Raw genomic sequence first — 13,023 nt, forward strand, 5'->3', positions numbered from 1 at the left:
CTAACTTCAGAAGCTAAATGCATGAAATAGAGGCACTAAATGATTTTGCTGAGTTGGGCACAAGTGAGAAACAAGATTTTGGTTCAAGACTGCTTTGTGGGTGGAACTTCATGGAATTTGTGGAGGAAAGATTGCCTTTTAAAGACATTTTGTCAATAATACGACCGTGATTCATGTATAAGGAAAGCTTTTTGGGCAGTCGGTTTGTACATTTTAAAGTGTAATGCTATATTGCCTAAACAAATGTAATTTAACTTGATTGGTATAAAGTTAATAAGTACTGAATTATCCATTTGTTTGAAGCTCTTAAGTTATTTCCCCCCTCCTTTTAATTAAATAAGTATTCCAACATTAGTTTTATGTTTTGGCAGCAGTTTTGAGAGAACTGTTATGTTCATGAAGCAGGTGTGGGTGTTCAGTACCCAAACTATGAATTGAATGTGTCCTACGTCACATTGGGCAGAATTTTGCCCTCGGATGGCGTGCGGGCCCCACCGGCTCGGCGGTGGGCGGACAGCCGACCCCCGTCTCCGAAATGGGGCCTGCCGCCATTTTGAGTGGGCGGGCCAATTAAGGCCCACCCAGCGGCCTGCTAGCGCTTCCTGTTCCGGTGGTGGGGGGGGGAGTAATCCCCAGCTGTCAAAGTGCGCTCTTTCGCACATGCATGCGAAAGAGCGCACTGCTCCCTGAGGCAAAGTCCTGTCTCAGGGAGATTCATGAGAGGTAAGTAAAGTGTAAAAATAGAAAAATATTAAAATTATTAACATGTCCTCCTCATGTGACAATGTCACTTAATAATAAACACTTAAAATTTATTACATTTTTAAAAAACGGACATGAAACTTCATCCCGCCAGTGGATGAAGTTTCATGAATAATCTGGAGCCCGCTGGGGCTCCTGGCCTGCCCGCCAGCCTTAAGGTTGGACGGGCAGGCCTTTAATTATCTTAACTAGCCTGTCAATGGCCTCAATTGGCCATTGACAGGTCGGCGGGCGGACAGCTGATTTCACTGTCCGCCCGCCTTCCTAAAAATTTAAAGGGACCGGGATGACGTCGGGGATTCCTCCCACTGTCAAAGTGCAGTCACTGTTGTAACACAGAAATTTATGATGCACTGCACTATTTTATGTTGTTGCTCTAGCAAGCCTTTTAAAGCTAGGAGATTTTCTCCTATTCTGATTTGTCATCTGTGTCACACCATCCCTGGGCAGATTGGCTGTCTTCAGATCTTTTTTTAAGATCATTCTCACTGTGTACTTCACAATATGGCTTGTGGGAAGCGCAGTCAGCAACCCTGAAACATCAGATTAAAAGCAAAAGTACAAATTACGAAAATGCATCGTGGGTCCATCTATGTTAAGGTGGTCAGTGTTTCAGTGTAACTGTCAGGACTAACTTAAACAGGTTTCCTCTTTGTATATTGAGGCTACGAGTTTGCACTTGGCATATAGGCTAGGTGGTGTAAATTATCAGATGGGAAGGTCGTTTTTATATTTCAGTTGCCCTTACGAAAAAAGCTTTTGCTGCTGATGGACTGTATTTTGGTGACAGAAAACAAGAGTCTTGTAGTGTTTGACCATATGAGAATTCATGCTTTATTGGGTCATAATGTTCACAAAATGACTGATCTAGGCTGAGTTAAGATTGCTGCATTTACATACCTGCTATTTATTCTGGTTTTATTACTGGATGGTATACTTTCATAATCCCTTGAAAATATTACCAAGAAGAAACTTCTCCCAGTGATTATGCTTCTTGGATTGGAATGACACTTGCTAGGATGGAGCAGCTTTTCATCTGGGGGGCCTATTTGGCTTTATTTCTTCCAGGGGATTTAACATTTAGCCTTCAGGCCCACATTTTAATAAGTGATCATGTAATTTTCCCTCTTGTTCTGAGCATGGGGACCAGAAAAGACTTGCTTTATTCCCATGAAGATGGTCACATAAGGCCCTCTCATATTGCAGAAAAACTCAGAACTAATTGGCTATGGACATACTTTTCTTCTGCAGCCTCAGAAGTCTGATTTATATTTGGTACAATGGCTTGCTTTTTCCCAGTTCACTCGGTAACCAAATAGGGCCACCATACATTTTCTGAGTATACTTGCTCTTTTCCTGATGTTGTAAAGGACAGTTGGCCTTTATATGTAAATAACTTCCATAGTACATTTAGCACACAAGTTGCTTTGCATGGGCTAAAGGTACCAGATCACAGTTTGCAGATTACTTTACTTTTCAACTGCTGCAGTGCTTAACTTCAAATGTACAATTTCTGGCATTGCAGTGTTGTTAAATGGTCAAACAGAAATCCTCAATGTTATAATTAATTTACCAAATTGACTCCTCATCTTAGTTCAGCAAGTTGATTTCTGGACTTAGATGGAGAGTTCCCTTGTCCCGGTATAAATCTGAACTCTCAATCTAAGCTGACATTTCTGTGCAGTGAGGGAATGTTGTATTGTCAGATGTGCTGTTCAGAACTAACTTGCCTGGGGGTAACGCAGTTGATGTGTACATCAAATTCCAAAAGGCACTTGATAATAGTGCCACGTAATAATAGGCTTGCCAGCAAACTTGAAGCCCATGGAGGGACAGTGACAGCATGCATATGAACTTCGCTGAGTGGCAGGAAACTAATGGTGACTGGTTGTATTTTGGTACAGGAGGAAGGTTTATAGTGGGGTTCCCCCGAAGGTTTGTCATCCTTTGTTGTTCTTTATATTCTTTACGATCTTCTGACCTGTCACCCACCTTTGCATAATTATATGCATTTTCTTTGTTTGATACTGTCTTTAACTTTTTTAGTTAACCACAGATGATGATGATATCCCTATAAAAGTCTGTCACTGAACCTCTATTGACCTGTCCCTTAAACTCATTTGCTTGTTCCCTTTAGCTAGCTCTGCTTTCATGCCCTCATAATTGCACTTATTTAAGTTTAAAACGCCAGTTTTGGATGTACTCATTTCTCCCTTAAAATGAATGTAAAATTCAATCATAATATAATTACTGCTACCTTGGGATGCCTTCACTGAGGTTGTTAATTAATCCTGTTTCATTGCTTAATACCAGGTCTAGTATAGCAGGCTCTCTGGTTGGCTCCAAAACATGCTGTTCTGAGAAACTATCCCAAACATATTCTATGAACTCCTCATCTACACTACCTTTGCCCTTCTGATTTTTCCAGTCAATATGTAGATTAAAATCCCCCTTGATTATTGATGTACCTTTCTGGCAAGCTAACATTATCTCCCCTTTTATACTGTGTCCTACTGTGTAGTTACAATTAGTAGGCCTGTACACCACTCGCACAAGTGACTTCTTGCCTTTTATCAATCCTCATCTCAACCCAAACCGCTTCTACATCCTATTATCCTGAACTAGGTCATCTCTCTTTAATGTGCTGATACCATCATTAATTAACAGAGCCACCCGTCCACCTTTTCCTAACTTTCTGTCCATCCTAAATGTCATGTACCTTTCAACATTCAGATCCCAATATATGTCATCCTGTTGCCATGTCTCTGTAGTGGCTATCAGATCGTACTTATTTATTTCTATTTGTGCTATCAGTTCATCTGTTTTGTTTCGAATGCTACATGCGTTTAGATAAAGAGCCTTTAGTTTTGTCCTTTTATTATTTTTGTAGCATCTAGCCTTATCTGCTGATTTACTCTAGATTTGTACTTGTCATGGTCTGTTTTCCCATATTAATACCTTTCTCTCTTGCTTTGTCTCTACTTTTTGTTTTACCACATCTTCCCAAATTTGATCCCTTGCCCCCCTATTCAGTTTAAAACCCTCTCTACTTCTCTAGTTAGGCAGCTCGCTAGGACACCGGCCCCAGCACGGTTCAGGTGTAGACCTGCCCAACAGTACAGATCCCACTTTTGCCAATACTAGTGCCAGTGCCCCACAAACTGGAACGCACACCAGTCTTTGAGCCACACATTCATTTCTCTAATCTGATTTGTCCTATGCCAAATTTCACGTGGCTCAGGTAATAATCCAGAAATAATTACCTTTTGAGGTTCTGCTTTTTAATTTGGTGCCTTGCTTGTCACACTGACTATGCAGAATCTCCTTCCTCATTCTGCCTATGTCATTGGTGCCTACATGGACCACGACCGCTGGATCATCCCCCTCCTACTGCAAGTTCCTCTTCAACCCTGAACAGATATCCCGAACCCTGGCACCCGGCAGGCAACAAAGCCTTCTGGACGCTCGCTCTTTGCTACAGAGAACAGTATCAATCCAGTAGTCTCTACTACCACTATGTTCTTTTTGCTCCCCCCACTTGGATGGCTTCCTGTACCATGGTGAGACGGCCAATTTATCATCCGCCCTACAGCCCCCCACTCTCATCCAAACAAGCTGAAAGAACCTCAAACCTGTTGGACAATTGCAGAGGTTCACACCCCTGCACTCCTGCCCTCTGGGTCCCCTTATCTGCCTCACTCACAGTAACACCCTCCTGTCCCTGGCCACTGACCAAATTAGAAGACGCTATCCTAAGTGGTGTGACTGCCTCCTGGTACAAAGCATCCAGGTAACTTTCCCCCTCCCTGATGTGTCACAGTGTCTGCAGCTCTGCCTCCAGCTCAGTGACTCTGAGCTGAAGTTCCTCAAGCCGCAAACACTTACTGCAGATGTGTTTGCCCTGGATCACAATGTTATCCAGGAGCTTCCACATGCTGCAGCCTTGACACATCACCTGCCCTGCCATCCTTAATGTGTAATTACTTAATTATATTCATCACTTATTTATGTTGCTTTATGTTACAAACTTTACCACCAATTTGTGTGCTATTTTAAACCTTAGGGATAGACTCGCACTTACCCACTTATCAGATACTCACCAAACAGCTAGCTCCTTTCCCTGTATTAGAGCAAGAACCAAATTCAGTGGGATCAGAAAGATAGAAAAAAGAAACAAACACGCCCACCCCAAGTCTTCACTCAGTTTGTCAGCTGCACTCCGTTTGCCAAGGCTGCAGTAAAGAGCCCTGAATTCATAGTAAACTAAACTGACCTGGGACTACAGTAACCAGATCCAACCAGTTAGCTAATTAACTACTCTGCTCCTACAGCTGAGAGTGAATTTACCCTGTCTAAATTGCAAGAAAGAAAGAACTTAGCCTGCTTACACAATACTTGCCAGTTATTGCTAATTACGGATGAGATTAGATTGCAAGAGCAAAATATAAGAACAAAATTAACCCTTAAAACTCCCGTCGCCAAACTCCAAGTCATCACTTAGCTCAGCTACACTCTGCTTTCCTCTCTAGTAAAACAATAATATCTCAGAAATAGCTGCAAACCGGGAAATGGAAGGGAAGGAGGAATTCAAGAAAATTGCAATCACCAGGGAAGTGGTACTGAGTAAATTGTTGGATCTGCGGGCTGACAATTCCCTGGGTCCTGGTGGACATCATCCTAGGGCCTTAAGAGTGGTTAGTGAGAGATTTGGTGCGTTGGTTTTAATTTTCTAAAATTCCCTAGATTCGGGGAAGGTTTCATTGGATTGGAAAGTAGCTAATGTAACTCCTTTATTCAAAAAGTGTGGGAGACAAAGTGGGAAACTACAGGCCAGTTAGCTTAACATCTGTCATAGGGAAAATGTTAGAAGCTGTTATTAAAGACGTTATAGCAGATCACTTGGAAAAATTCAAGATAATCAGGCAGAGTTGACATGGGCCTGTACTAGGGAATTCATGTTTAACCATTTATTGGAGTTCTTTGAAGAAGTAACATATGCTGTAGATAAAGGGGAACCAGTGGACTGTACCTAGATTTCCAGAAAGCATTTGATAAGGTGCCACATCAAAGATTATTGTGAAAAATAAAAGCTTGTGATGTAGTGGGTAACATATAGGCATGGATAGAAGATTGGCGAGCTAACAGGAAACAGAAGGTAGGCGTAAATGGGTGTTTTCTGGTTGACATGATGTAACAAGTGGGGTGCCACAGGGATTAGTGTTGGGGTCTCAACTTTTTACAATTCCTATAAATGACTTGGATGAAGGAACCAAAGGTATGGTTGCTAAATTTGTTGATGGCACAAAAATAGGTAGGATAGTAAGATGTGAAGGGAACATGAGGCTGCAAAGGGATATAGACAGGTTAAGTGAGTGGGCAAAGGTCTGGCAAATGGAGTATAATGTGGGAAAATGTGAAATTGTCCATTTTGGCAGGAAAAATGAAAAAGAATCATTATCTCAATGGTAGAGATAAGCAGAGCTGGAGGTGCCGGGGGATCTGGGTGTCCTATTGTATGAATCACAAAAGGCTATTATGCAGGTACAGCAAATAATTAGGAAAGGTAATAGAATTTTATTGTTTTATTGAGTGGGTAATTGAATACATAAGTAGGGAGATTATACTTCAGTTATACAGGGCATCGGTGAGACCACATCTGGAGTCTCCTTATTTAAGGAAGGATGTAAATGCGTTGAAGCAGCTCAGTGAGGGTTACTAGACAAATACCTGGAATGGCACGGGTTGTCTTATGAGGAAATGTTAGACAGCTCAGACTTGTATTTGCTGGAGTTTAGAAGATTAAGAGGCGACTTGATTGAAATATAAGATCCTGAGGGGTTTTGACAGGGTGGATGTGGAGAGGATGTTTAACCTTGCTGGAGAATCTAGAACAAGGAGTCACTGTTTCAAAATAAGGGGTTGCCCATTTAACACACACGAACAGAATTTTTTCTAAGGGTTGTGAGCCTTTGGAACTCTCTTCCTCAAAAGGTGGCGGAAACAGACTCCTTGAATATTTTTAAGGCAGGAGTTAGATAAATAAGCAAGGGGGGTGAAAGATTATGGGGGTAGGTGGGAATGTGGAGTTGTGGTTACAATCAGATCAGCCATGATCCTATTAAATGGTGGAGCAGTCTCGAGGGGCCAAGTGGCCTACTCCTCCTAATTCATATGTTCATGTGTAACTGTTTGGCTACTTGTATGCACCCTCAGGCTGTTGGCCCTCTGCTCTCCTGCCTGTGCTAATTTAAAAGGCAAACTCCTTTCATGGCTGGCATCCGCCATTGAACATTGAACTCCAGTGCCAGTTCCTGCCTCCAGACAGTGCTGAGCCCGCCTCCAGTCCACTTGGGGGCTTTGCGTATTAAAATAGCGTCACAGGCTCAAGACCCAGAAATTATCTGGGTGCCTAGTTCCCAAATCTGGATTGAAAATCCAGCCTCAATTGTGCATGCGGAGGGGATTTATTTTGAACATTGCAGAAAAATGGCGCTTTGCGAGATGCAGCTCTTCCTCATTACTATGTTGATGTGTCGGCATAAATTGCATCCAGGGACAATTGAAACCCACAATGTTCTGACTTGGGCAGGAGTGCTCCCACTGAAATTATTGTGATGTCTATGAATTTGAAACAAAAATCAAGCTGCTTATTCCATGTGGTTTTGTCATTTTTTGCCTTATGTTTGGCTGAATTCTTCAGTCTGAACCAAACTTTTATATATTGAGATATCACTGAAGTTGCCTGCTTTGATAAACATTGTAGTTGAGCAAGATAAGATTGCAAGAATTTTAACAATGACTATATTAATCCATAAAGCCTTGTTATATTATTGAAGTCTTGACTTGAGATTAAAACTCTTATGCTGTCTTTTTGACAGGAGTTGCTGAAAGATCCTTTGTACATTGGACTAAGACACAAGAGAGTGAGGGGTCAAGCATATGACGATCTTTTGGATGAGTTTATGGAGGCTGTGATTGAAAGGTACATAAGTTTTGTATATAAACGTGCATTTCCTTCCTCTTGGTATATGGGAGATAACTGACCAATTTGGGGTAGGTTTGTTCCGTCTAAACCAAAATTCATGAAAAACAATTATTTCCAGTTAGCAATAGATTTGTCACTAATGTCACTTTTGGGATTTACCCTGAAGCTTTCCAGACATTTCTGGAGCCTTTCGGGTGAAAATGTTAGAGACTTCTTTTTTCTCTTGTAACTTTAGCTGTCCTCAGTGGTGTTCTTCCACATGATCAAATTCCATTATAGTCTGCCTTATGTGTAGGAAAATTTAGTCATCAGTCTGTTCTTAGTGGTTTCACCCACAGATTCCTGTTCATAGGAACTGAATCTCAGTACAGTGTGGGTGAAAGGATTTAACCTTCTGAATCTGATATTTGAAAAGCCTATTGCAAAATATGTACTTATTTCCTGATTCTCTGGTCCAAATGGGCCATATTTAAATATTTCATAACCTTGCAATGACAGTCGATTTTCATATTTCATTTCATGGAGTACATATTTAAATATGTGAAATCGCTGAAAAACTGTGGGACATTTGTAATATGAAAACTGAGTTTGAGATGATTTTGTCTTTTGAATTGATTGCAGCTAGCCCATTACTGCAGTCCAAGCATTTTCCAACATCGTTTTCCCCTTTAAGTGACCTAATGTTAGTTTCCGTAAGGGCTCCATGCTCTTTTGATTTGAAGTCAGCATTTGTCATTATCAAAGGCTGATTCTAAGCTTTTTAATGGTGAATAACTTACTGGAATTGACATAGGATTCTCTCAGAAAATATCATCTTGAGCTATTAACCTCATTTATAATTGACTATTATATGGTTGCAAAAATAGGTAGACGTATACAGGACAAGTAGGATTTAGAAACTTATCTAGAATTTCCAATTAAAATGCCAAATATTCAGTTTTTTATTGGAGTGGAACAATTTCTTGGGGTAAGCTTTTAATCATCCCCCTAACATCTCTTTTGACTGTGGATATTTTGTTTGATTACACTTCTGTGAAGTGTCTTGGGATGTTTCTGTGTGGAAGGTGATTTTTACTGCAGTGTGTTTTAATGTGTAGCAGTGGTGTAGCTAATGTGTGTTTTAGCCTACAGCACAGCAGGACCTATTCACATACACCATCCCTGACAAAGACACCTTGAATGTTTATTGGAAAGTGCATGTCCACGGAACTCTTTTTGTTGCTTTCAGCGCTTCATTTTCTCCTAAAGGCTGCCCTGGAGAAATTAGCAAAAGCTGATTCAGTGCAAAAATTTTCATAGCTCAAGCACAGTTCTGAACATAGACCTTCTCTTTGCCTGTCTCTCTCTCGCCCCTCCTCTCTGTCCCGCCCCTCCCCGTCTCTCTCTGTCTCTCTCTCGCCCCTGCTCTCTGTCTGTCTCTCTCTCTCTCTCGCCCCTCCTCTGTCTGTCTCTCTCTCTCGCCCCTCCTCTCTCTGTCTGTCTCTCTCTCTCGCCCCTCCTCTCTCTGTCTGTCTCTCTCCCTCGCCCCTCCTCTCTCTGTCTGTCTCTCTCTCTCGCCCCTCCTCTCTCTCGCCCCTCCTCTCTCTCGCCCCTCCTCTCTCTCGCCCCTCCTCTCTCTCGCCCCTCCTCTCTCTCGCCCCTCCTCTCTCTCTCGCCCCTCCTCTCTCTCTCGCCCCTCCTCTCTCTCTCGCCCCTCCTCTCTCTCTCGCCCCTCCTCTCTCTCTCGCCCCTCCTCTCTCTCTCGCCCCTCCTCTCTCTCTCGCCCCTCCTCTCTCTCTCGCCCCTCCTCTCTCTCTCGCCCCTCCTCTCTCTCTCGCCCCTCCTCTCTCTCTCGCCCCTCCTCTCTCTCTCGCCCCTCCTCTCTCTCTCGCCCCTCCTCTCTCTCTCGCCCCTCCTCTCTCTCTCGCCCCTCCTCTCTCTCTCGCCCCTCCTCTCTCTCTCTCGCCCCTCCTCTCTCTCTCTCGCCCCTCCTCTCTCTCTCGCCCCTCCTCTCTCTCTCGCCCCTCCTCTCTCTCTCGCCCCTCCTCTCTCTCTCGCCCCTCCTCTCTCTCTCGCCCCTCCTCTCTCTCTCGCCCCTCCTCTCTCTCTCGCCCCTCCTCTCTCTCGCCCCTCCTCTCTCTCTCGCCCCTCCTCTCTCTCTCGCCCCTCCTCTCGCTCTCGCCCCTCCTCTCTCTCTCGCCCCTCCTCTCTCTCTCGCCCCTCCTCTCTCTCTCGCCCCTCCTCTCTCTCTCGCCCCTCCGCTCTCTCTCGCCCCTCCGCTCTCTCTCTCGCCCCTCCGCTCTCTCTCTCTCGCCCCTCCTCTCTCTCTCTCTCGCCCCTCCTCTCTCTCTCTCTCGCCCCTCCTCTCTCTCTCTCGCCCCTCCTCTCTCTCTCTCGCCCCTCCTCTCTCTCTCTCGCCCCTCCTCTCTCTCTCTCGCCCCTCCTCTCTCTCTCTCTCGCCCCTCCTCTCTCTCTCTCTCGCCCCTCCTCTCTCTCTCTCTCGCCCCTCCTCTCTCTCTCTCTCGCCCCTCCTCTCTCTCTCTCGCCCCTCCTCTCTCTCTCTCGCCCCTCCTCTCTCTCTCTCGCCCCTCCTCTCTCTCTCTCGCCCCTCCTCTCTCTCTCTCGCCCCTCCTCTCTCTCTCTCGCCCCTCCTCTCTCTCTCTCGCCCCTCCTCTCTCTCTCTCGCCCCTCCTCTCTCTCTCTCGCCCCTCCTCTCTCTCTCTCGCCCCTCCTCTCTCTCTCTCGCCCCTCCTCTCTCTCTCTCGCCCCTCCTCTCTCTCTCTCGCCCCTCCTCTCTCTCTCTCGCCCCTCCTCTCTCTCTCTCGCCCCTCCTCTCTCTCTCTCGCCCCTCCTCTCTCTCTCTCGCCCCTCCTCTCTCTCTCTCGCCCCTCCTCTCTCTCTCTCGCCCCTCCTCTCTCTCTCTCGCCCCTCCTCTCTCTCTCTCGCCCCTCCTCTCTCTCTCTCGCCCCTCCTCTCTCTCTCTCGCCCCTCCTCTCTCTCTCTCGCCCCTCCTCTCTCTCTCTCGCCCCTCCTCTCTCTCTCTCGCCCCTCCTCTCTCTCTCTCGCCCCTCCTCTCTCTCTCTCGCCCCTCCTCTCTCTCTCTCGCCCCTCCTCTCTCTCTCTCGCCCCTCCTCTCTCTCTCTCGCCCCTCCTCTCTCTCTCTCGCCCCTCCTCTCTCTCTCTCGCCCCTCCTCTCTCTCTCTCTCGCCCCTCCTCTCTCTCTCTCTCGCCCCTCCTCTCTCTCTCTCGCCCCTCCTCTCTCTCTCTCGCCCCTCCTCTCTCTCTCTCGCCCCTCCTCTCTCTCTCTCGCCCCTCCTCTCTCTCTCTCGCCCCTCCTCTCTCTCTCTCGCCCCTCCTCTCTCTCTCTCGCCCCTCCTCTCTCTCTCTCGCCCCTCCTCTCTCTCTCTCGCCCCTCCTCTCTCTCTCTCGCCCCTCCTCACTCTCTCTCGCCCCTCCTCTCTCTCTCTCGCCCCTCCTCTCTCTCTCTCGCCCCTCCTCCCTCTCTCTCGCCCCTCCTCCCTCTCTCTCGCCCCTCCTCCCTCTCTCTCGCCCCTCCTCCCTCTCTCTCGCCCCTCCTCCCTCTCTCTCGCCCCTCCTCCCTCTCTCTCGCCCCTCCCCTCTCTCTCGCCCCTCCCCTCTCTCTCGCCCCTCCCCTCTCTCTCGCCCCTCCCCTCTCTCTCGCCCCTCCCCTCTCTCTCGCCCCTCCCCTCTCTCTCGCCCCTCCCCTCTCTCTCGCCCCCCCCCTCGCCCCTTTCGAATTAGAAAAATTAATTGAAACAGAAGCAAAGTTTTGTTGTATTGCAAACCCAGGAGAGAGTTTTTGGCTGTTTTGGGCAGCCTGCAGCACAGCTCCAAACTGCCCAAGTTCAGCTACAAAGCTGTACATGGCCCATGGACAATCTCACAATGTATGAGGAATTCCCAAAGCGAAGACCATGTTGGGTCAGGGCAGCAACAAATATTTAGAACCTGCTATCTGCCAAACTTTTAAACCAATCTCTCTCAAGAACGCATTTCTAAAAGTTGCATTGTCCCTGTAGAAACTTCATACAGCTAAGATGTATCCTGTTTGTATGTCCATCCACCTTTCCATAGTAACATTCCTTTTTCTGTACAAAAACTGCGTTCAAATAGGAAATAAATGGATTCACTGCTGGGCCAGTGTAACTTTTGGCTTGATTTATCAATGTGAACCAAACCCAGTGTTGTTTCAGACCAATGTGTGTAGTGAAACTGGCAGTTTTGACACTGTAGGGGTACATACTTCCAACCAAAATCGCTGATGCTCTTTAACATTGCGCAAAGGAATTTGGGGGCCTGCAGCATAGTTGTGATGTTTAGCTGCTCTTCTAAGGCCATGGCTAAGGTGCTTCTCATGGGGAAGTGGTCTAAACAGATCCCCATGTCAACCTGATAATTGCTGTTCAGTGAGCAAAGTTTGCAGATTGCCAGGTGCTTGTAACTTCTAGACTTGCTTTCCTTTCAATATACTTCTGACAATTCAGAATATGAAAGATGTGTGCAGATAGTTTTCTTTGCACAATTTAATTACTGCTCCAGAAATACTATATTGTAATATCCTTTTACAACAAAAATCAGTTTGTATGTCGTTGATATCTTGGGAGAACAAGCTTGCAGCTTTAAAATCAGCTTCTCGGGTAAGTTATGCCAGGCATTGATTGCAATCAGTGAGACTGTATGTTGGTCCCATTGCCTTTAAGACTCTTGGACCAGAATTTTTTGCTGAGCAGGCAGCACTGACCTTCTCAAGCGTAAAATAGCGCGTGATGACATTAGGTGAGCGTCCCAATATTATTGTGCACTCGTGTGATATTTTGGTTGATGGGCACATGGGGGTGCCGGAACAGTGCCTGCCATTAATTAAGAGGCCAGTTAAGGCCATTAAAAAGTCAATTGATGCTGATTGATTTTTTTTTTTGCCTGTGCAATTTCGCGTTCATCGCACAGGCAAAACGGGCAGGCAGCCAGCCAGCAAATTCAAAAACCTCACCCACGGGTGGGATAAAAAGGGTCAGCAGCATTGCCAGTGAGAGTGGTGTGGAGTTTGGTAGATAGTTTGCTGCTGGTGACTTATTGGTATATGGCAGCTTCATCTCTGTTCAGGGCTTCATTGTCAGCATTTCCAGGCTTCAGTTCGTGACTCATTGGTGTCTCCAAGGACCCTGTAGAATTCAGACAATGTGGACCCTTCCAGGTATTGGACAGCCTTCTGTTACCCTGGTAATGGGGATTGTGCTCTCCACTGGAGGCATCTCCTCTGAGGAGGGGGAGAGGAG

The 13,023-nt window shown here is 45.9% G+C and overlaps 1 protein-coding gene across 1 annotated transcript in view; it reads left to right on the top strand.

The window, feature by feature from the left end:
* me1 (malic enzyme 1, NADP(+)-dependent, cytosolic) overlaps nucleotides 1-13,023 on the top strand; it is a 493,779-nt gene that overhangs the window by 264,951 nt on the left and 215,805 nt on the right. The window contains exon 6 of the mRNA XM_078542316.1: nucleotides 7,641-7,744. Coding sequence (XP_078398442.1) covers nucleotides 7,641-7,744 — 104 coding nt within the window. The remainder of the gene's footprint in view (nucleotides 1-7,640; nucleotides 7,745-13,023) is intronic.

This window comes from Cetorhinus maximus, chromosome 5 (assembly GCF_964194155.1).
Source record: "Cetorhinus maximus chromosome 5, sCetMax3.hap1.1, whole genome shotgun sequence".
Lineage (NCBI taxonomy): Eukaryota > Metazoa > Chordata > Chondrichthyes > Lamniformes > Cetorhinidae > Cetorhinus > Cetorhinus maximus.